Source organism: Nelumbo lutea, chromosome 1 (assembly GCF_056320005.1).
Source record: "Nelumbo lutea isolate HS-2025 chromosome 1, American lotus-T2T, whole genome shotgun sequence".
In the NCBI taxonomy this organism is placed as follows: domain Eukaryota; kingdom Viridiplantae; phylum Streptophyta; class Magnoliopsida; order Proteales; family Nelumbonaceae; genus Nelumbo; species Nelumbo lutea.
In genome coordinates this window covers 181,500,397-181,524,624 of record NC_142684.1, presented here as the reverse complement: position 1 = coordinate 181,524,624, position 24,228 = coordinate 181,500,397, and the positions used below count along the sequence as shown (strand labels likewise).

Genomic DNA, 24,228 nt, shown 5'->3' with positions numbered 1-24,228 from the left:
TATAAAAATGAGGACAATGAGGTGGAAGGGGTTTGGGAAGTGCCAGGAAAAGGAGGGTAGTCAAAGTTACAATAAGAAAAGCAGAGCTAGATATTGTTTTGTTAATAGGAATCAAAATGGTCAAGATCTGGTGTTAGATGGGTTGGGTGTATTTGACAATTTCAAAATGTTAGTTGGGTATTTTTCCCCTAAAAACAGTTTATTGGGTAGTAGATCCCTCTTGGGGAGCATCAATGAAAAATCATCTTTATAAAGGAATTTATTGGGTGTTTTGTATTTTCAGTCAACTTGAGGAATGTAGACTATGGGTTTGTATGTGATAAATGTCTACAGGTTGAACTTGTTCAAGGAAAGACTTGTGCTCCATTAGGGGTTTGTTGGAGAGACCTTGGTGTTTAAGAGATTTAAATATTCTTTGAATTTCCTATAAGACCAATAACTCAAACCAATCTAAGACAAGTAGTAGTATCTGGAAATTCAATAAATTTCTCAATGTTAGTGAATTGAAAGAGCTTCCAATGCTGCATGCTAGTTATGGTTGGTCAAATTTCCAAACAACCCCTATTTACTTTAAGCAAGATAAGTTCCTACTTTCTATTAGATAGGGAAGAACATTGGGTATGTTTCTATTTTCCTCCTCTTGATAAGATAGTATTCAGTAAGCTTGTCATATTGTCCAATTTTGATATCCCAAGGAAGATTAAGCAATGGTGCTTCTTGTTTTCTAGTTTGAGAAAATGTGTTTGGGATGCCTGTATTTTACAAGAAATGTGAGATCTTGGTGGGAGGAGGTGATTGCAAAACGGAAAGGATATAAATTTTGGAAGAAGTTGCAGTTGATAAAAGGAAAGTTGAAAGTGTAGAACAGTGAATCTTGGAGAAAGGGAAATTTTGATATTATCACAGATAGAGGTGATTGGCAAACTTAAAGCAATAAATGAAACAATAAAGGAATATAATAACTAGAGATGGCAATTGAAGCAATAACTAGATTTGATCTTCAAAGGAAATTAGTTGGAGGCAAAAGTAACTCAAAATGAGGAGATAGCAATGGTTTTGATGAATCAATTTAAACTATTATATAGCTTCTCTTCTTTTTCAACAGCCAAAGTTGAGGGATTAGATTGGTTCACCTCAGATAGGGAATGGACAAAGAATTTTGAAAAAAATTGACTAAGAGGAGTTTAAAGAATGGTTTTTACCATGGATGGATATATGCCTCAATGACCTAATAGGTTTTCTATGGACCTTTTCTGGTAGTGTTTGGATATTCTCAAGGAGCCATTCAACCTAAAGGCTTAAGCTGTTAGGTGTGGTCCCTGAATAGGTTTTAATCTATAACTTGCCCCCTCACAAGAAAACCCATTGGGCTTGAAACATGGACAAACAAAGGCCCATCCATACCTTTTTGCTGAAATTTAATTAATTATAACAGGGCTGACGAGGATTGAACACTAGACCACATGGTCAAACAGGCTTTGATACCATGCCAATGAGAACCACTTAAACTAAAAGCTTAAGCTGTTAGGTGAGGTACCTGAATAGGTTTTTATTCTCTAACAGATATCATAAAAGATGATGATGGAGGCTTTTGGATAATTTTACGATAGGGGAACATTGGCAACATGGAAGGAAAACTATTTATCCTTGTTGGGGCAAATGTTTGTGGAGATTTCCATTGGACTCGAATAAATTGTGGCACACTGTTAGTATCTCAAGCATCCATGGGATGAAGGTAAATGGATGAGAAAGTGTAGCTGCTAAATCTTCTCTAGCCTCCTTGGAAAGCTATCTCCACTCTTTCTAATACCTTCTTGCGAAATATAAGTTAAAATGTACTCTCTCTAGGGATACAACTAGATTTTGGAAGGATCTTTTGTGGGGTGATTCACCTTTAAAGGAGAGATTTCCTTTTCTTTACTCCCTCTCCTTACACAAACATAAATCAATGTCTCATTGTTTTTTGCTCTTTAAAAGAGAGTTTGCTTTGGGTTTAGGAGAGGCTCAAGAGAGTTGGAAACCATGGATGTTACGCTTGTTGAGATGCTATGTTGGATGGAGTATTTCTTAATGCCAACCTTGATTGCAGAATTTGGTCAGCAAGTTCAGATGGTATTTTCTCATTTATCTCTTTACTCAAATTTCTCTCCTTTGACTATTTACTTCTTTTTCCTTGGGAAAAGGGATTTGAAGTGACTACTACCACCTAAAGTTAGGGCATTCTACTTGGAGGTAATACATTAAAAAATTGATACTTATGAGACTCCAAGAGGGATTCTTAATATAGAAAGAAGTAAATCTGACTTCTAAATCTGATAAGAAACTTGAGTAAAGAAGTAAAAAGTGAGAAAGGAAGAAGAAAATAGCAGAATAGAAGAAGTGGATGGAGAAGAAGAAGAGGAAGAAGAAGAGGGTTCAATCATCTCCTCTCTCCCCTCACTAATCCTTTTATTAATCTTCACTAATGTGGTTAATTACAAATCAGCTTTTAAGTGGGGCGCCCAGCTAAGCATAAACTTAAAATAACTTAAAAGAAAACAGGCCCATTAGCCATACAAAATAAATAACCTACTACTGAAACATAAAATAGACATTAGGGCCCATTCGACCTAGTCTCTCTACACTCCCCCTCAAGCTAAGCATAGATGTCGATCATGCCTAGCTTGCTTATATAGTGTGCCAGCTTCCCTTTTAGTACACCTTTGGTGAAGACATTAGCCAACTGCTCTTCTGAAGAAATAAATGGCAAGCAAACCTCTCCTGAAGCAACTCTTTCTCGTATAAAATGTCTTTCAACCTCTATGTGCTTAGTTTTGTCATGTTGAACATGATTATGTGCAATATTGATAGCAGCTTGGTTGTCACAGAAGAACATCATTCGCTTTTCATAGTCAACACCCAACTCTTCCAGAAGTGATATCATCCATAGTAATTTCGACACTCCATGTGCCGTTGCCCTATATTATGCTTCAACTAAGGATTTGGCTATTACAGTCTGTTTCTTACTCCTCCATGAGACAATGTTCCCTGCCACTGAAGCACACTATCCTGAGTTGGATCTCCTATCATCAATACATCCAACCCAATCAATATCAGTGTGTGCTTCCAACTTCGTGTGTCCATGTTTGGCAAACAGAACACCTTTCCCTGGAGTGTTTCAAATAACACAAAACTCTTTCTGCAACAGCTAAATATGTCTTTGGGAGAATGCATAAACTGACTAATAACACTCATTGCATAGGAAATATCTGGCCGATTCATGCAGAGATATAACAACTTCCTAAGTAGTCTTTGAAACACTCCTTTATCTGGCAACAATTCACCATCAGTGGCAAAGAGCTTATGATTGGAATCTATAGGGGTGGAAGTTGGTTTAGCACCAAGTTTACCAGTCTCTGCAAGGAGGTCAAGAACATATTTGCACTGACAAATGAAGATACCATCCTTGGATCTAGCAACTTCAATTCCTAAGAAATAGCTGAGATCCCCCAAATCCTTGATTTCAACTTCATAGTTAAGAAAACTTTTGAGCTTAATCACTTCCTGGGTGTCATTACCCATGACCACAATGTCATCAACATAAACAATTAGAAAAGTCACCAAAGAATTACTTCTTTTCAGAAACAAAGTATGGGTAGATTGGGTTTGTGTGTAACCAAAGGATACAAGAGCAGCTCTGAATCTCTCAAACCAAGCCCGAGGAGACTATTTGAGACCATCAATAGATTTTTGCAGTTTAAACACCTTCCCTTGCATTTCCTTTCTATACACCCTTGGAGGCAGACATATAGACCTCTTCATGGAGGTCTCCATTCAAAAAGGCATTTTTAACATCAAACTAGTGAAAGGGCCAGTCAAAAGTAGCAACTAGAGACAACAAAATCGAATATAAGTCATCTTGGCCATAGGCCCACAGGAGCAAAGGTTTCAAGGTAGTCAAAACCATACATTTGAGTGTAGACTTTAGCACTCAATTGAGCCTTAAACCTCTCAATAGTGCCATCAGAATGGTACTTAATGGTGAACGCCCATTTACAACCCATTGGTTCCTTCCCTTCAAGCAAATCCACAATATCTCATGTATGGTTCTTATACAAAGCATCAAGTTCAATCATCATAGCATCCCTCCATTCAGGTTTGGACAAGGCTTCTAGTACAGACCTGGGAATCACATGGGTAGAAATATAGGCAAGAAAAGAGTAATTGGTAGGGGATAGAAGGCTATAGGACAGGTGTTTGGAGATACAATGTGCTGTTGTACACTTCTGCTTGCCTTTTCAAAGGGCAATAGGAAGGTCAAGGTCTAGGAAGGTAGGTGGGTCAGAGGAGGCTTGACCTGCTACCTCAGTAGTGATGGGAGGTGTAAGAGGCTCTGTGGAAGGAGTGGAAACAACTTGCCCATGCCTGAATCTTTGCCATTGGTACCACCTTTGGAGCACAGGATGTGAAGAAAATGTAGGAGGATGAGCTGGAGGAACGAGAGCAGGAACATGTGGTGGAGACACAGTGGAAGGGGAGGTATCAGAAGAAGATGACTCGAAAGGAACTGGAAGAGGAACAATTGGAGACATAGCGAATGGCTCCTCAGGATGCTCCCCCTTAGGAGAAATACCAAAGAAAGGAATGGACTCAACAAATGTGACATCCCTAAAGACAAAGCGGGTGCCACGAGTCGGATCAAAACAACAATATCCCTTTTGTGTGGAGGCATATCCTAGAAAGACACACTTATGTGCCTTAGGCTCAAATTTGTGTCTCTAATGATTATGAACATGTACATAGCAAGTGCATACAAAGGCTCGGAGAGGAAGAGAAAAGAGATCCCCATTTGGAAAGAGAAGGCTAAATGGGGTTTTGAAACTCAGAACCTGAGAAGGCATATGTTAATCAAGAAGGTTGCATTAAGGACAACATCCCCCAAAAATTTAATAGGAACATGAGATGCAAAAAGGAGGCATTGAGCAACCTCAACCACCTGTCACCTACTCTCTTCACTACTTACCATAGCATATGCCTGAGCAAGAGCGACTTCATCCTTCGCTAGAATATTCTGTCTAGTAATGAAATGTCGAACTCAGGGTTGAGTCTTGTAAGAAACTCAAATGCCCTGTTTCGTTCCACTAGTTTCCTAAAAGTCTCTGCATTATTAGTACTCTCCCAAACAATTGTCACCATAACATCAATTTCATGCCATAGTGATTTCAGCATGGAATAGTAAATCGCTAAACTCTTCTTCCTCTGTCTCAGATTTTTCACATCACTTTTCAGCTTATAGACTCTTGCCACATTCAACTTTTGTGAATATGTTTCCATAACACCGTCCCAAATTTCCTTGGCTGAAGACATCCAGAGATAATGTTGACTTATATGGGGCTGCATAGAGTTAACCAACCATCCAATAATAATGTAGTTCTCCTGCATCCATTTCTCATATGTAGGGCTTGTCTCTACGGGTTTCACCTTACTGCCTGTGAGATATCCCAGTTTACCTCTACTATAGACATGAATCCGCATAGATTGTGCCCAAGCTAGATAATTGGTGCCATTTAGCTTGATTGTGGTCACTCCAATAAAAAAGGAAGTTACCGGGCCAACCCCGGATACCAACATCTGCTTTGATTCACTTCCGAAATGCTCCATTGATCAAATGGAAATAAAAAAACCAGTTTTTTAGTCTATATAAACTTAACTGAGGTCAATACAGTACTTGGAGACTCGAAAACTAGGGTTTCACTGCACCCATCTGTCGGGGAGGAAGAGAGAAGAGGTAGCCGCTCCTACCAGAGCTTCCAAACCACCTACAAGTCTCAGCCACACACTTCTAGAGATCAGACTACACCTCCCAAGTCCTGGGCGCCACACCCAAATCTTCTCCTTGACCTGTGACTTGAAAGCTCTCTAGTCGGCTAGGGTTGTGGGCAGAAAATTACAGCTCCACTTCTTGGCAGTTTTCGGCCAGATTCTATCTCTCTAAACCCTCTACCAACTAGGCAAAAATATTCTCTGATCTATCAAGAACTTATCTTTCCATACACACTCCTAATCGAAGGGTGTATGGGAAAAGAGAAAAGAAAAAAAAGAGGGAAAACCTGCTCTGATACCAAGAAGTAAATCTGACTTCTAAATCTGATAAGAAACTTGATTAAAGAAGTAAAAAGTGAGAAAGGAAGAAGAAAACAACAGAATAGAAGAAGGGGATGGAGAAGAAGAAGAGGGTTCGATCATCTCCTCTCTCCCCTCACTAATCCTTTTATTAATCTTCACTAATGTGGTTAATTACAAATCAGTCCTTAAGTGGGGCATCCAGATAAGAATGAACTTAAAATAACTTATAAGAAGTTAACAGGCCCATAAGCATACAAAATAAATATCCTACTACGCCCATTCGGCCCAGTCTCTCTACATAGAATAAAAGTTGGTGCTTTTCAGGATACTTAGAGGTGTGCCTCAAAATGTGTAGAGGTACACTCATGCACTCAACATGTCTGAAGCTTACGTTTCATAAGTCAAAGTGTAGATGAGGGGGAGAGAGAAAAGGAAAAGGAAGCCTGTTAAATGTGGAGGTTGGGAGAGAAAGAAAAGAAAAAGAAAAAAGGAAAAGGAAAACCGACGCACATTGCCTGTTAAAGAAACCATCAAGCCTCAATTTTAGTTTTTAATTTTTAAGAGAGTTTTTTTTTTATTATTACATATTAGCCCCTAAGAATCTTACTGGTTATGAATTGACTATGGGATTATAAAAATTGCAGTCATCTCATTTTAAAGATATGAATTGCAAGCTAACGTTAATTATTTATTCATATTTAAATTAAAAGATGTAACTCAAAAAATTAAAAATAAATTTTTGGTAACCTAAGGCTGTGTTTGGCTTGAAGGAAAAGGTAAGGAAAGGAAGGGAAAGAAAGGGAAACCTGCACAAACCCTGTATAGGTTTCCCTACCTTTCTCTTCCTTTCCCTAACTTTTCCTTCAAACCAAACATAGCCTAAGAGGACGGCTGAGCATTGATCCACTTTTAAAGGATGTTCTCGTTCTTTTTTGGCTGTTGATTTTTTTTGGGAGATCTTATTAGTGTTAATATGTACAGAGGCTTTTGTACAATGAGCTATACTTGTATACTTTTTTTGATTATAGCAATTCAATTTTACATTACCTTTAAAAAAAAAAGTAATTATAAACTGATAAAATTAAGCATAGAAGTTACAATAAATAAAAAGCAAAATATATAAATCAAGGAGGTATTTTAGCATTTGTGATGGAGGTATACAATTAAGGATAACGATACTGTTTATTTAAAAAAAGGCCATTACCCTGGGGTCTTGGGAAAGGAGATTGGATGTGGTCCTAACCTTTAGTGTTGTTTTTTTTTTTGCACAAAGTTTACTGTAATTATTTTTGGCAAAGGTATTTACTAATAGCAATAAGAGTACTATAAGAGTGTGGGAAGAGGCATCACATCAAGCAGCCCCTGCCCCCACAACACTGATACAAAGTGGCTTGCTAATAGAAATCAGCATACTATGTATTACTAAAAATATCTATGCTGTGAGGCTTATGCCCTATGGGTTGAGGCTTATGCCTCACGCCTGAGGTAAGTGAAGTGCCTACCATGCCTTAGTGTCTGAAACACTTCTTCCTAAAAATGGCATTGTCCTGATTTCTATTAGCATTCTATAAAATCGATGCATTTTGTGGTTCCTAGTGCAGAAAAGAAACTAGATGACACTCATTTATTGTGATTTATGGGCCCATTTCTGTTTTCTGAAAATCAAGAATGCTTGTTTCTAAATGATATTTACTTAGTTTTTTTTCCTCAATGAAGCCAGGAATTTTAACATTGAAGATCTTTCATTTGACAGGAAGAGAGAGATGCAATTTTGGCTAAGATTGAAGTTTCACAAGCACATTTGGAATTGTTGAAACGCACCAATGTGCTTAATGATGCCTTTCCTATCTGGCATGATGGAGAATTTGGAACAATCAACAATTTTCGTCTTGGCCGTCTTCCCAAAATACCGGTATACTGCATCAAAACTAGGGATGTACATAATTGATATGAGGAGTGCTTGTGTAGTTGCTGTTTAATTGGATCCCCTTTCTGTTCTCTGTGCCACATGTGTTTTATAAATGCATGGAGGCAGTAACTTCTATTACCACTAAGGAGATATTCTGTATTAAAATTGAGGTCATGAAAAGATGGTTTGATCCAGCCCATCAATTTCTTTGGTTGGTAGGACCAAATATTGCAGATAGCCCAAAACAAATCTGTAAATGGATCTTTATTGCCTATACTCACACAAACAAGGAAGGAAGCTTGTCAGGTTTTTGACAAGAATAAATCTCTATTTGCTTGGTTCAATAGTGGTAGAGTTTTCTGCATATGTGCTGCATCACAAGGATGAAAATTATTACTGAAATATTCCCCATTTATTTCCACATGTAGTTGGGATCAGGATATATGCCGGTATTGTTCTTTTCTGTATAGTTTAGCATCATTTTATGTTCCATATGGGTCTTTTGACATATTTATTGACCATGTTGTTTCAAAATGTAGGTTGAGTGGGATGAGATAAATGCTGCTTGGGGTCAAGCATGCCTTCTTCTCCACACAATGGCTCAGTATTTCCGGCCAAAGTTCCAGTATCCTTTTAATGAACATACACCTCTCTGCATGCATGTTGTTTGTTTTGCTGCAACCAATAGTTATTTCTTTGTGGGCATACCTTCTTAGGGATGTCCTTGCCAGTTGACTAAAGAAACTGTTATACTATGCCTAATCTTATGTTGAACCACATCCTTGTCTAATGAGATAGAGATGATCTAATTTCTTCAACACTTTCATGTTAGAACCTTGTTATTAAGCTATTTATTATGAGCTAAGTTGTTTCAAGCATGCACTAAATAATTTGATAGTTGGATTGCAATGAGATGAAGTGAGGGTGGGCCTTGGCACAATGGTTGGGTTGCTCTATTGCGACTTGGGTGACCAGGGTTCAAATCTTGGAAACAGCCTCTCTGTATGTGCAGGGGTAAGACTACGTACATCTGTCCTCCCCAGTCCCTGCATTGGCGGGAGCCTCGTGCACTGGGCTCCCTTTTATTGCTGTGAGATAAAGTATTTTAGAAACCTTGGTACATATTGGCATTATCTAAACTGGTATCCCCTAGACTCAAAAAAGAAGGAAAAAGAAAAGAAACAAATAAACAAAAACACAAAAAGTTTTATGGTAGTATGGAATAACTAATTTATTTAAATCTAAAATTTCAATTGTTAGTTCCACAGAATTCAGAAAATTAGGCCATGTCATCTATATGATTAAAGAAGTTGTGTGGCACCTATCTTCTAAACAATTCATTTACTAATCAAGCATCATAATTTTGAGGCTTTGTCTTGATGTATTGGCAAAGCTTTTGAGCATAATGCTTGTCCTAACAAACTTAAGTTTGAGGAAGAGTTACTTGAGATGAACTTCATTATTCTATCTAGGAAAAATAACAATTTCAACTTAACATGTTGGGTTGTACTCTCTTGATTTGGATATGTGAAAACATTTCATTCCTTGAAAGAATTTGCTTCAAAATTTTGAACATGTTTATCAACATGAGACTGTTTGTTGATATCCTCAACTTTTTATCCAGATATCGAATAAAAATTCTTCCTATGGGAAGTTATCCTCGAATTATGGACAGCAACAACAATATGTATGAGCTGTATGTACTTATTGCCCTTTTTGATGGTTATTTCTTTACCATTTTTTAATGGTTAATTATGTTGCTTTTAATTTCAAAAGAATATCTAGCTGTTGGTGGATTGTGATGATCGTGAAGATCTTCTAGCAGCTCGGACGACGAAAAGACGTTGAGCTTTTGGGGTCTTTTCTTTAAAGACGTTTGGTAAGCGGCTTGGTCTACCGGGCTTTTAAAAACGTATTTAGAGGCTATCTACCATGCAGGAAGACTAGAAAGCTTCACTTGAAACTTCCCCAAAAATTGGAATTTTCGGTCTTTTCAGGTCTTTCCGTGTGTCTTCTCGTCTTTCCAGCTTTTGGTTACCAAACGGAAAAGACCGATTTTCGGTCTTTCGAGCTTGCCAAAGCCCAAAAGACCGCACAGAAAGACTTGCCAACGCCACATGACTTAACGGTTTTCAGGGTCTTCTCTGCTATGGTAACATTGTTTCCATTTGATTTCTTTATGTATTAACAATAACATTCTGGACATTTACGTTAGAGGAGTTGAGATGGGAGAGTTCGTGGAGATAGGCCGTTGGAGAAAAAAGTTTGAAGATTGAAGCTAAGGAGCTCCTATTCGAGGAACATAGATGAAAATGTCAGCTGAGCTTGAAAATCAGGGAAGCAAAGAAAGGGATGGTGCTGTTAGAAGGATTGGGGGTGATTGAAGGGTTCAAGGAGTTTGTGGGAGGTGCAAGTAACAAGGCAAACAAAATAGCAGGAAAGAGTTTCTCTCAGAAACTGGAAGAATATTTGTAGTGGAATGTAAGAGAAATTCTAAAGGCTTTTTCATATTTTTGACAGAATTTTTTGGCAGGGTAGGAAGCAGATGGTCTGTTTCCCAAAGGGAAGGAAAAGTCAGGGCTGGAAGGAAGTTCATGGGGTATTATGTGAACTGCTGCAATGGTTGGGTGCTAAAAGAGAAGGAAACTTGACAGAAAAAATGAAGATAAACAGTTCTACTAGCCAGGAGAGCTATAATAAGCAAGAGGCTCTTATAGTGACAGCTGGAGCAGGTAAACACAGAACTGGATCAAATCTAGAGAGAGAAATTGCTGAAGCCATTGCTCTGATGTGCGGAGGATCTTAGGAGGTGTTTTTTGGCGAGACCTCTACTCAGCTTCCTTTTTACTAAATGGAGTAAAACCTGAGGAGATACCTTGGAAGATAGAGGTGTGAGTTTATGAACAGTTTTGCTCAGTTTGGCTGGCTTCATCCATTGAAGCTGTGCTTTGGAAAGAGGCTCATAGGGAGGGAGATGAGAAGGTTGAAGAAGAAGAATTGCGTGGCAATAAAGGATTGGATGGTGAGAAGGGGGAAGAGAGTTACAACGTGCTCAACAAGTCTGTAGCTGGGTACCTGACAGATCCTATGCACTAGCAGTAATAAATGGCGTTAAAGCTTCTTCGTTAAACACACCTTGACTGAGAAAAGGTGAGAAGGGGGCAGAGAGTAGGGAAGCTGAAACATTGGGTCCTTTTAAAATAAATAGGGCCCAATCTCTACCCTATCTGGGCCGGATACTCTTTTCTGGGTCTTCTCAAAATAGTGGGCCCCAGGTTCTAAAAATCAGGCCAAATAATAAAAGAAGGGACAAAAAACTGGGCCGACCTTTGTGGGCCTATCTAAGGTGGGATAGGGGGAACAGCATGTCAAAACAAGATATGGGCTGAACATTACCAGCCCATCGAAGGGACCCAAAACATCTTTAAAAGGTCATGTGACCAGAGGGGTGACGTCGATAGATGGTAAACACTATCTATCTTCTTCGTTGAGCACAGTAGCACGAAAACCACGAAGAGCGAATCTCACTCATTCTGGAAACACTTTACACTGGGTTGTGTCAGAAAGATCAAACAGAATGTCATCGGAAAAACGTAATCCGAGGAGTGTCAGGCGAGGTGATTTAGAGAAGTGGAAGCAGTATGATTGCTCTGAGGAAGATCTCAGTGATTTTGTTTCAGACGATACCGTAAGCTTAGGGAGCATTGATCTGAGTAGTTCGAGGAACGTTTTTGATGATGATAGCTTGGGTACGGAGGTGCTCTTTCAAGAGAACAAGGAAGAAGATGATTCACAAAGAGTTTAGGAAGACATTGTGAATTTTTTGGATCGCTTGACAGAGGTTGCGGTTCAGGTGCTGCCTACACCCGCAAGGGAAGTCAGTCCAATAGCTCAGGAAAAAACAGGATATGAGGTCGGTAGGGAAAAGTTCTAACACTCTGACCTGTAATGTAATACCAAAAGGGCAGCAAGGGAAGAATAGTTCAATTGTTACAGGGTATTGATTTCTACTATAAACTCTTTAAGGCAAGCTCAATTATAGGGAACAGATTTAGGCCTATCTCCTTATGCGCATCCCCCTCCCCTGAATGATGTCCCATCGGTCCCCAACAACACAGGTATGAATGTCCATTTGATTTTGGTTACTAATGTGCCTTCTGTGCTTGAAACAGATACTTCAGCATCCCGAGCGGAAGTTCCAGTTGGAGGGAAAAAGAGTGAATGACAACTCTGAGAGTGAACTGAGAGAGGGAGAAGTGGCACCTAGAGAGAGACAGTAGGAGGAAATGGAGAGAATATGGGAGAGGATCTGCACATTGTTGGAGGAGTACAAAGAGAAGGAGGAGGAATTAGATTAAAGGGAGAGAGTAGTAATTTCTCAAGAGAAGGACCGCTATAGAAGTTCCGAGTTGGGGGGAGAGGTGGCTGAAGCTAATGCATCATCTAGGAAGACCGAGGATAATAATAAAAGGAAAAAGAGATCAGAAGTGGAGAGATTGATTTCAGATATTGAGGGTGACATTGAATTTAGTGGGAGAGGGGGAATAAGAAAGACTCTGCTGTAAGGTGGAGTCTTTTGGGAAGGGTTTTTTGAAAGAAGTGTTTAATGAAAATCATCAACTGGAATGTGAGAGGACTGGGAAGTGAAAGAAAGAGAAGGACAATTAAAGACTTACTAAGAAGAGAGAAACTGAACATAGTGTTGATACAGGAAACCAAGTTGACAGAATTGGATAAAAGGTGGGTTAGAAGTATATGGAGATCAAGAGGAGTTTGTTGGACCTCAGCTCCTTCTTGGGGTGCCTCTGGAGGTCTAGTAACATTATGGAGGGAGGATGTTGTAGAATCAATGGAGGAGCTAATAGGGAGATACTCTATGTCGTTAAAGATCAGGAATGTGGGGGATGGATTTACTTGGGTTCTAACCAATGTATATGGGCCAAACACATAGAGAGAGGAATGAGATGTGGCAAGAATTGTATGAGATACGAGGCCTATGGGAGGGTCCTTGGTGTCTTGGGGGGGATTTCAATGTAATTAGGTTTTGTAATGAATCTAACAACCCCCAAAGGACAGTTACATCCAGCATGAGGAAGTTTAATGATTTCATTAATAATTGTGGTCTAAAGGATTTACCTCTCTTACAAGCCAATTTTACTTGGTCTAATTTCCAAGAAAACCCCCTTTGTTCAAAATTAGATGGGTTCCTATTTAATGAAGAGTGGGAGAATAATTGGAGGAACCTGATGACTAGAGCCTTAACCAGAGTCACTTCTGATCACTACCCTATCTAGTTAAGTCCTGAAACAATAGCCTCTAGTCCACGACCATTTAGATTTGAGAATATGTGGTTAACTCACCCGGATTTTGTGCACCTGATTGGGGAATGGTGAAGATTTAAGAGGGGTGAAGTGGAAGGGATTGGGATTCCACAAAAAGCTGAAAAGGTTGAGATCCAAAATCAAGGAGTGGAATAGGGAACACTTTGGAAGGATAGAGGAGCAAAAAATTAATTTAGTGTTTAGGATCGAGGAATTAGATTCCAAAAAGCCCAAAGGATGATGAGTGAGCAAGAAAGGGTTTTGAGAAGAAGCTTAAAGAAGGATTTGGAAGAGGTTCTTTTGAGAGAGGAAATCTCTTGGAGGCAAAAGTCAAGACACGAATGGATTAAGGAAGGGGATAGGAATACAAAATTTTTCCATGTGTTGGCTAATGGGAGGAGAAGGAAAAATTTTGTGGCTAAGTTAGAGGTGAATGGGGAGGAAGTAACAAATCAAGATGAGATAGCAAGGTTGTTTGTGGATCATTTCAAGTCAATCTATAGGAAACCGGTGAACATTTGGATTGGATTAGGATATCTAAAGAACAAGTAAACTAGTTAGAAAGGGATTTTAGTGAAGAAGAGATCAGACAGACGGTATTTTCAATGGATAGATCCAAAGCACCTGGTCCAGATGGCTTCACAATGGCTTTTTATCAGGAGTGTTGGGATGCGATTAAAGAAGACCTTGTTGGTGTGTTTCAAGAATTTGCAGATAAAAAAAAGGTAAGTCCTGGAATTAATGCTACCTTCTTAGCCCTAATCCCAAAGAAGATAGATGCAAATGACCCTAAGGAATATAAGCCGATTAGTCTGGTGACAAGCATCTATAAAGTCCTAGCTAAAGTGTTGTCTATGAGAATTCGAGTAGTGCTACCATCCATCATTAGTCAAGCACAAGGTGCTTTTGTGTAGGGAAGGCAAATAATAGATCAGATCTTAATAGCAAATGAGTGTGTGGAGGACACGGGAAAGTCGGGGATTCAAGGTTTTGCATGTAAGCTAGATTTAGAGAAGGCTTATGATCTTGTGGATTGGATTTTTTTACTAGAGGCTCTTGGGTGTTGTGGCTTTGGAGATAGATGGTGTAACTAGGTAAAGGGCTGTATTAGCTCCTGCCATTACTCAGTCTTGGTTAATGGGGTGGTCAAAGACTTTTTCCCAGCTTGTAGAGGCCTTAGACAAGGTGACCCACTCTCCCTGTTTCTCTTCACCTTAGTTGTAGATGTTTTCAATAGGTTAATCTCTAAGGCAGATAGGGAAGAGGAAGTGAATGGTTGGAGAATAGGAAGGAACAATGTCCGGGTAACCCATCTACAGTTTGCTGACGATATCTTAATATTTTGTGAAGGGGGTGAAAGGCAAAAAATGAGGAATAGAGCATTGCTACAACACTTTGAGAAAGTCTCCAATTTGAAGATAATACTGAATAATAGTTGTGTGGTAGGTGTCAATATGAATGAGGGGATTCTTTAGTATGTGGCAGATTGTTTAGGTTGTCCCATTTCTTCTTGGCCCTTGCAGTACCTAGGTCTCCCCCTAGGGGCAAACCCAAAAGAGAGTAGTTTTTGGACCCTAGTTTTGAAAAAGTTTGAGAAAAGATTAGCTTCTTGGAAAAGAATCTAAATCTCTATAGGGGGTAGAGTGACTTTTGGATTCCTAATAGGGAGGCTAAGAAGTTGGAGAGATTAATGAGAACATTTCTTTGGGAACCAGGGGAGGAAAAGAAAGATCTTATAATCAAATGGGAAATAGTTTGTAGGAGTAAAGAGGAAGGTGGACTGGGACTAGGAAGGTTGACTCTCAAGAATAAAGCTTTCTTAGGAAAATGGTTGTGGAGGTGGCCTAAAAAGGGAGAGGTTGTGGCATGAAGTGATAGCTAGTATACATGGCAGACTGGAAAATGGATGGGATGCGGGTGTATCACGTTAAGCAATGTTGGCATCTCCTTGGAAAACAATCCAGAGTACCCTCCCTCAATTTCTCAACCTTGTCAGGTATGATGTCAATTCTGGTAATTTTGTTTTATTTTGGGAAGACACTTGGGTGGGTACCGTTGCCCTTAAAGACCAATTCCCGTCTCTTTATTCTATTTCCCTCTACAAGGAAAAAGCTATCTCTCATTTTCTCCCATCTCCTACTCCCTCGTCCTTAAGTTGAGACTTTGGTTTTCAGAGAGGTTTGAGGGATGATGAACTTAACAGTGTTTCAGATCTGTTCTCTTCTTGGCAGTGTCTTTCTGGACCCTCTTAGTGTGGATGTGAGATTATGGTCCCCTCATCCTGAAGGTTACTTCTCTTGTGCTTCCTTTTTAAGTTCCTTTGCTCTTCTCTGAGACAGGGAGTTTTCCAACCAAGGAGATTTGGTCTAGACCTGTTCCACCTAAAATTGTTATTTTTTGCTGGGAGGTGTTTTATAGAAAGGTTAATACCTTGGTTTGCTTGTAGAAGAAAAGGCCTTTCATGTGTTTGTCCCCTAACTGGTGTGTACTTTGCAGGTCTAGTGGTGAGGATTGCTCCCACTTGTATCTTTTTCCTTTTCTAGTGCTATTTGGAGTTGGATTTTTTCTTTGTTTGGGTGCATGTGGAATCTGTCCACAGACTTAAGTCAGCTGTTCGATCCTTCCTTTTTTGTGTGGCCTACAAAAAAAGGAAAAATGATGTGGAGATGTATTAGAGCAGCCGCCTTATGGACAATCTAGGAAGAAAGGAATGCAAGGGTGTTCAAGGCTTGAAGGCGCGCCTCTAGGTGTACGCCTCCCATGCCTTTTAAAACATTTTCAAGGAAAAGGAAAGAAGCATTCAGGCTGTTGAGGATTGTATCTTTTTTTTTTTGATGAATAACTGATTACTTCATTGAATTTAAAAGAAAGTGTACAAGAGAAAGTGGGAAAGAGACAAGCCCTCTTATCTCTCCCCTTAGACTTTAATTATAATTAAAAATTACATTTGTGCCCAAAATGTTTGAATTCTCCCAAACCCTTGCTTGGCTAGTGCATCAGCCATTGAATTAGCTGTTCTTTTCACCCACTGTATTCTCAGTTCCATGTCCTTTGTGATCCATCTGAATTTTTTCTTCTCATTATTGTATTTCCACATCCTACTTTCCTCATCTAGTAGCCAAGCCACTACCAGTTTGAAATCTCCTTCAATGATTAGCTTTCTAACATTCATGGTTCTAGCCCTTTGCACCCCTTCCATAACTGCCCTTACATCCGCTCTGAGTGAGTCTCCTTCACCTGTTGGGCCTGAGAATAATGCACACTTTACCCTCCTCATCCCTGAATACACCTTCAATTCCTGACCTTCCTGGATTTCCAATGCTACTTCCGTCAAAGTTAAGCTTTATGAATCCTCTTTCAGGAGGGGCCCAGATAGGAATAACAGGCTGCTTATTGACATTTGGGTTTGCCACCTCCTTCCAGTTCCTAATGATGTCATCAATGGATATATGTGAGAAGCTTTCTAAGGATTTCAGCCATTGAGCCACTCTAATCAGAATTGATTCAATCAGTGCCTCTTTTATTCTTTCCTTTTCTCTAAAAATTCTTGCATTTCTTTCTTCCCACACTACCCAGATTATTGCCACCCTAGCAATCTTCACATTATGTTACCTATCTTCCTCGGCCATGGACAGGAAGTTGGGTCAAAAAGACTTTTGATGTCAGCCGGAGGTGTCCACCTGCATTCAAAGAACACACCAGTGTGGGGAAAGGCACCATTTTTTCCTCTTCCTTTGTAGCCAGTCAAAAGTATTTATTCTTTCTTGAATAACTTCCCAACAAAAAGCCACAATCCTAGGTGGGATAGGCTTGCACCATCCCTCCTTAACAGGAAAAGATTGAAGGGGACTAAGGGGAGGTTGGGTTAAAACTTTGAAGAAAGAGTTACAGGAGAACAGACCTGAAGAGGAAGGTGTCCAAATTATTTCATCAGACTTATCAGGACCAAAGAAAATTCCTTCAAGGTTTTGGATTAAAGAGAGCACACTATCAATTTCTGAATCCCTTAATCCCCTTCTAAAGCCAAGGTTCCAGTCAAAACCATTGGTTGAGTTTGAAGGGACTAAGAAAGTAGAAATTGGCTCATTCTTGAAACATGATAAAGAATACAAAGAGGGGTGCAAGTCCTTCAAAGGGGAGTTCCCATACCAGATTTGATCCCAGAATTTGATTAGGTTGCCAGAATTGAGTTCATACCTTACCAAGAGGCAAGAAACAAGGTAGAATCGCTTGTATGGCCTTCCAAGGTGAAGCTCTGGTAGCTCGTTGCAGTGAACCAGCATCCCATCCATTGTTCAATAGCCCGTGTATGCTCACCACCACCCTTGCCCAGAGTTTCTCTTTTGTTGAGGATTGTATCTTGACTGGGGCCATTCACTGGTTGAGAACAATGGACTTCTTCCATACTTTTTCCTTTGATGATATTTGGAGACACTGGATATCGGTGGCTAACAGCCATACAAGGAAGGACAGGGAATCTGCAGTGTGGATCCCTCCGCCTGAAGGATGGGTAAAGCTGAACTTTGATGGCAGCTGCCAAGGAAACCCAGGTCCATCGGGGATAGGAGGGTGCTGAGAGATATGGAGAGCAACATCTTAGCCTTGTTTTCAGGCCCCGTGGGAATAGGAGACTCTAATAGAGCTGATTTTAGCGGTGGTACAAGGTATTCAGATTGCAGAACAACTAGGAGTTCAGCGATTGGTAGTTGAAGGAGACTCTAAGAATATTGTGGGATGGTTGACGGACCCAGCTTCAGCTATGTGGTGACACAGAGATTTATTGAGGAAAGTCAACTGGCTCACAAGAAACATGACTGTTGCCTCTCTTTGGGTGGGAAGATCAGCAAATACCTTAGCAGATGGGTTAGCTAAGCAGGGGGCTTCAAGGGAAAATTTATTTTGGGCTGCTCTGTAATTTTACTTCGGGCTATTTCTGTTTAATTTGATGTAATACTTTATTAGAAGAGGGAACAGCTCGTACCTCTTTTTGGGTTTCCTGTATTGCCTTCTTATTTCTGGATTAATAAATTATTTTCATTGATTAAAAAAAAACAACATTCTGTTAATAGAGTAATAAGAAGGGTTACCTCCACAGGAAGGCTATATAAAATTAAATTTTGATGGCAGAAGAATGGGTAGCCTGGGGCAATCAGGGTAGGGAGTGTTTAGGAATGAGGAGAGTCATGTAATTGCAAAGATTTTAGGTCCGATTGGAGTAAGGGACACATTGAGAGCAGAAATTATGGCTGTCACAGAAGGTGTGAAGAGAGCAAAAGAATTGAATATACAGAAATTGATAATAGAAGGGGATTCAAAGGTGGTAATCGGTTGGCTGATGAATTATGAAGAATCTCTTTGGATGCACAGGAATGAATCAAAAAGATTAGATGGATGATGAGCAGTATGATGCAATGGGTTCAGAGAGCTGCTAACTACATGGCTGATACTTTATCTAAACAAGGGGTTGCGAGGGATAATATGTTTTGAGCAAAGTTGTAATTATAGAAATGGGGAGAGGTTTGGGTCTCTCAAAAATAAGATTGAAATTGATAATGTAAATTTGTATACACTGTTTCTAATATTAATGAAATTCTTGTCACCATTGATTAAAAAAAAAACAAAACAACAGTATTCTATCTATTTGATTTATGTATGTGTTTTTCTTCTTTTCTAATTTTTTTTTTCTGTTGTTACTTATTTTACAGGTTTGGTCCAGTTAACTTATTTTGGAGCACTCGCTATGACAAAGCAATGACTCTGTTCTTGACATGCCTCAAAGACTTTGCTGAGTTTGCAAATTCCAAGGACCAAGAAAACAATATACCACCAGAAAAGTGTTTCAAGCTCCCTTACAAGTAAGTCTTGTTCTATATTGAGAATCCTTTGGGGCAATGGAAGAAAAGTTTGTGTTGGTCTGATTTCATTCCTCTTAGATTTTTTTTTTTATTATTTTTGGTTTGGTAACATCAGAATTTTATTGCATTAAAAAATATATAGTTTTGCAGAGTTTAGTGCCTTCCATCCCATCAAGCCTCAGCTAATCTCTTTAATGTTCTTACCTAGGTATAGTACCCCAAAACAATTGTTGTCTAGTAGCTCCAGATTTAGCCAGCCATCAGCAAGGTAGTTTGCTGATCTTGGAACCCATCTGAATTGGACTCCAACCTCCAATAATAGGTTCCTAGTCTCCCTCAACATATATCTGTATTTCGACAAACCTGATCTGTTTTTAGCCTAAGAAACAAATTTTCTAATCTCTTTCAATTTGTAACTTGCTGAAGTTGAGCGCTATATCCATCCTCAATTTATGCAGCAAAGCCCATATTTCTACTTTATTACAATTGCCTACACTCGTAGGTCCTGAAAATAATGCCTGAATATGGCCCTCCCAATTTCTAAATATTTCTCCAATTTGGTTCCCTAGACTGCACCCATAAAAGTTCAGATTGATGCAATTGATGGTCCCGTGGATGCCAAATTTGATTTTGCTTGGTCCTTATAGAAGGGGAAACTTCTACAACTTGGCAGTTTCTGCATGCCATCTATTGTGAACTGATGCAAGCCATCTGAAGTCTTAAACCTATGGTGGACCTTCACGAAAACATTCTCCAACACTTTCTCTTTGCTTCTTCATTTTTCTTTGAAAATCCTTGAATTCCTTTCCTTCTAATTGCACCTAAAGGATAGCTGCTCTAACACATTTCCACATAATCTTTTCCCCAATGTTTAGAGAACCTGACCAGGCATAGAACCAGAAAAGGGAGAGGTTCATGGATCAGAGGTTCAACCGCAGTCAAACCATAGTTCGAACTGTGATGATCTGGCATACACACACACACACACACACATATATATATATATATATTATAAGTTATATAAGTATTACATTTAATATATTTCACAAATATTATTACACTTGCATGTGGTAGATAGATGGTTTGTTTTTTAAGTTTTTAAAATAAATGATCAGGGTTCAACTCTCTTAACTAACACTTTCTTTAAAATACGTGTGTATCAAAGCAATAAATACATTAAAAGGGCACAAATAAATCCAAACAAAGAAATGGATTAATGGTTAACAAGACAATGCACATAAATAAGATAAGAGGTTTTGGGTTCAAGTCTTGTCATCAACATTTTGAAGTTTCTCTTCATGTAATGACTCGTACGGTTTCATAAAACCAGGATTGATTCACCAGTTTTCCGGTAAAACCGGATGGTCAGTCGGTTTTGGCCAGTTTTTCGTGAATTATGGTTTTCAATGTATGACCAAACCGGCCAGAGGGCAGGGTCACAGTTTAACTGATCCGACCAGCTGGTCCGGTTCAGTTTTCTAAACGATGCCTTTTTATAGGAAACATGAAGAAAGCGGGTGGGAGGAGCATCTTTAGATCCGTAGGGGGGCTCGCCCGTACCCAAATGGAGAGGAGAATAACTCACAAATGATGTTAGCAAATTGACAGAAGTATTCTCACCACTTGCCTCGTAGAGAAAACAAACAAGAGTTTATAGGAAGAGCAAGTCCTTTTTTTTTGTGTTTATGAAAATCATTTTGTTAATAGGAGGGGGATGATGGTATAGGGTTGAGAGAGGTATTTGCTGTACATCCCCTTTGTACAACCTCTTGTTGTACAGGTTCATTCTTTTTTATTATTAATGTAATATTTACTTCTTCCAAAAGAAAAAGAGGGGATAATTGCCATGATGGCCTTCTTTTCTAAAGATTCTCAAAGGTGTTGATTTTGTCATGATAGAATTTGCAGATAAAAGCTCTTATCCTATTAGGAGTAGGACCTTTTCACGACTTAGATGGGAATGTGGAGATGGATTACATGAAAGAGCTTCAAAGGACGCACAAGAGAAGACACCGCTGGAGTTTGAGGTCTAAAGCCTCTCCTCCTGGCCTGAGGGATCTAGGAAGACTTCTTTCAGGTGTTCCGAGAGAGAGAGAGAGAGAGAGAGAGAGAAACCGTGGATATTGCCTCATGGTCCCTCAAGCATCTATGAAGACCCAAGTCCTATTCTAACCTTTTTCTTAGAAGTTTGTCTCTGGCTAAACATTTTCCTTGCACGGTGGTACACGAATGGCACTTTAATGGGGACAGTAGGCTCCTAAATCTGTTTATGATAGAAAGGGGAATTACCACATGCCCTTGGATGGTTAAAAATGACTTCACTGTGGACACTTTAGATTTGTGTCATTTAAACCCTTAATCTACTGGACCAGCTCGGAGATGATAACCATGAGCTTTTTAAAATAATGTCACCATGCTATCAATCTCTCAGTCATTTAATTTCTATGGCGACTGGACATTGGTATTGGTTCCATTGATCTGCACTTTATGCATATCTACCATCAAGGCCTCCCTGTTTTCTGCTATAAGAAATCAAGATGGGAAAGTTTCTATTTACAGCCTGTCATCTCACCAGTTTGCCCAAATGAATCCTCACATACATACCTTGAGATTTCAACCCCCACCCCCACCAAAAAAAAGGGGGGGGGGTTAGCCATGGGATTATCTCCTTTAGTTGTGATAGTTATATTGCAAATGTGTTTTTTTTTGTGTGTGTGTGTGTTGAGGATGTTCTTGAATCATAGGTCTTTTTTGACTTTTTGTATAGAATTCTGCAAACTGTAATGTGCATGTCATTATTCTTTGATATTATTGTACAATTAAAAAGTATATTCATTGGCATTGAACAATATAAAGTAAATAGATGTTGCCATTAGTCACAGAAACATCTATCTAGCTTATGTTTAGGACAAATCTTTTATTTTTATTTTTGATGGATTTCTTTAGGACAAGTCTTTTTCTTTTCCAGAAAGGATGGAAGTTTTTACTGGTGCAGATGGAAAAGGATTGTCTTTAGGGAAAAAGTAATCCAAGCTCATAAACATCCTCCAAGCTTTATTCCAGCTATATGGGGTTGGCTACATGAATCCTTCACCATTTCGTTTTGTTTAAAGCCATAACCGTTGTTAAATTATTGGTGCTTAAATCATCTTTTACTACTACCCTAGTCCTTTTTGGTCTACCCCTAGCCCTTTTAGCCGCCCCTTTAGCTTGCAACAAATCACTTCTTCTTACAGGTGCTGTTGATGGTTTTCTATGCACATGACCAAAGCCATTTAAGTCTACTTTCTGTCATTTTATCTCCTATTGGAGCTACTCTTAGGATTTTTTTTTTGATTGACTTCATTTCTAACACTACCCTTTCTAGTTTTTCCACTCATCCATCTTGGCATATGCATTTCTGCCACACATTTTTTTTAACATTTTATTGACTGCCCAACACTCTGCTCCATACAACATGGCTATGAATTTTCCTTTTAATCCAAATGGTATTTATCTTTTACATAAAACTTAAAATGCATCCCCTCCATTTTTCCCATCATACTCTCATTTTATCGGGCAACATCCTCAACCTCTCCTTGGTTATGAATTGTTGAACCAAGGTACCAAAAAAAGTCACATTGAGTTATCTCTTGGTCTTTAAGCCCTTGTAGAGTCTCCAACTCTAACTGGTCCTGAGAATGAGGAAAGAATGTTGTTATCCTTCTCTTTCAAAACCCCTCATATATTCTGTTTTAGTTCTACATATTTTAAAACCTCTTGCTTCTAAGGTATTTGTCCATAGTTTAATTTTACATTTAATCCTTAATTAGCTTCATCAATGAAAACAATGTTATCAGCACCAACATGCACCAAAGGGCCTTCTCCTGAATGTTTAGCCAATTCATCTAAGACTAAGTGCAAGTAAATAAGGGTCAAGTGCCATGCCTTGGTGAAGACTCATCATAACTATAAAGTCTGATGCCTCCCGTACAGGTGTTCTAACATTAGTTGTTGCACCTTCATATATAAGTAAACCAAACTACCATATAAGGGCAGCCCAGTGCACGAGGCTTCTGCCAATGTGGGATCTGGGGAGGAATAGATGTATGCAGCCTTAACACTACACACACAGAGGCTGTTTCCAAGATATGAAGGGTGTCGAACTTTCTTGAAATATTTCAGATTCTAATTATCCATGGCTATTATTGCAGGATTGAGAACGACAGAGTGGAGAACTACACAATCACACAAAGCTTCAACAAGCAGGAGAATTGGACTAAGGCTCTCAAGTATACCCTCTGCAATCTGAAATGGGCTTTGTATTGGTTTGTTGGGAATACAAATTTTCAGCCTCTTTCTGCCATTGTCTCTTCCCATGCTGAAGTTCCGGCAATGGGTTCTTTGTACAGTAAGCATGCTACAGACTCCAAGTCTGAATCTCGAAACTTGTCCAACCCATGATACAATGACATGCTGCCCTTGTCCATACCAACATGTACATAGACATAAGCATGCAAATCCTTTTGTTTAGTTTGTAATTATGTATGAAAATATTTGCAAGTTTCTCTATTGTATCACCTTGGTGATCAATTGCAACAACAAAATCTCTACGAAAATTTCAAGGGATAGAGCATAGCATAAACCCTCTTTTTCATGCTTTCAGTTAAACTACTAGCACCCTTGTTGCCTGTTCGATCCATTGACTTGGTTTAACGGATCACCTGCCAACAAAAGACGTTCCAACCCTCCACCAACATGATCTTTATACCGCACATCTCATAAATGGTAGGCCTCAGTCTCATAGTGAGATGTGCGATGTTAGATGAAGTCGGTAGAGGGTTGGAACTTGAAACGTGTTTTGTTGGCAGAAGATCCCAACTCTTACCACAAACCTATGGAATAGATATAGAAGTTTTGTAGTTCTAATACCATCCTAATGCCATGACACTTTGACGTGTCATATGGATGACCCATTTTGTCAATCTGTAAAATCCAGTTAATGGCATCGTTTAAGTAGATATTTGGCATTGGTGGTCGGTGCTGGGAACATCGCACC

General features: G+C 39.2%; 1 protein-coding gene across 2 annotated transcripts in view; it reads left to right on the top strand.

The window, feature by feature from the left end:
* The window catches only part of ATG6 (AUTOPHAGY 6), a 28,902-nt gene extending 5,126 nt beyond the window's left edge, over positions 1–23,776 (top strand). The window contains exons 6-10 of one of the 2 annotated variants that reach the window (XM_088961217.1): positions 7,859–8,017; positions 8,554–8,639; positions 9,639–9,710; positions 19,041–19,190; positions 23,384–23,776. In XM_088961217.1, the coding sequence (XP_088817343.1) occupies positions 7,859–8,017; positions 8,554–8,639; positions 9,639–9,710; positions 19,041–19,190; positions 23,384–23,633 (717 nt within the window). In that variant the 3' untranslated portion in view covers positions 23,634–23,776. The remainder of the gene's footprint in view (positions 1–7,858; positions 8,018–8,553; positions 8,640–9,638; positions 9,711–19,040; positions 19,191–23,383) is intronic. The other variant, XM_088961218.1, reaches the window with a different exon arrangement.
* Positions 23,777–24,228: the final 452 nt, after the last annotated feature.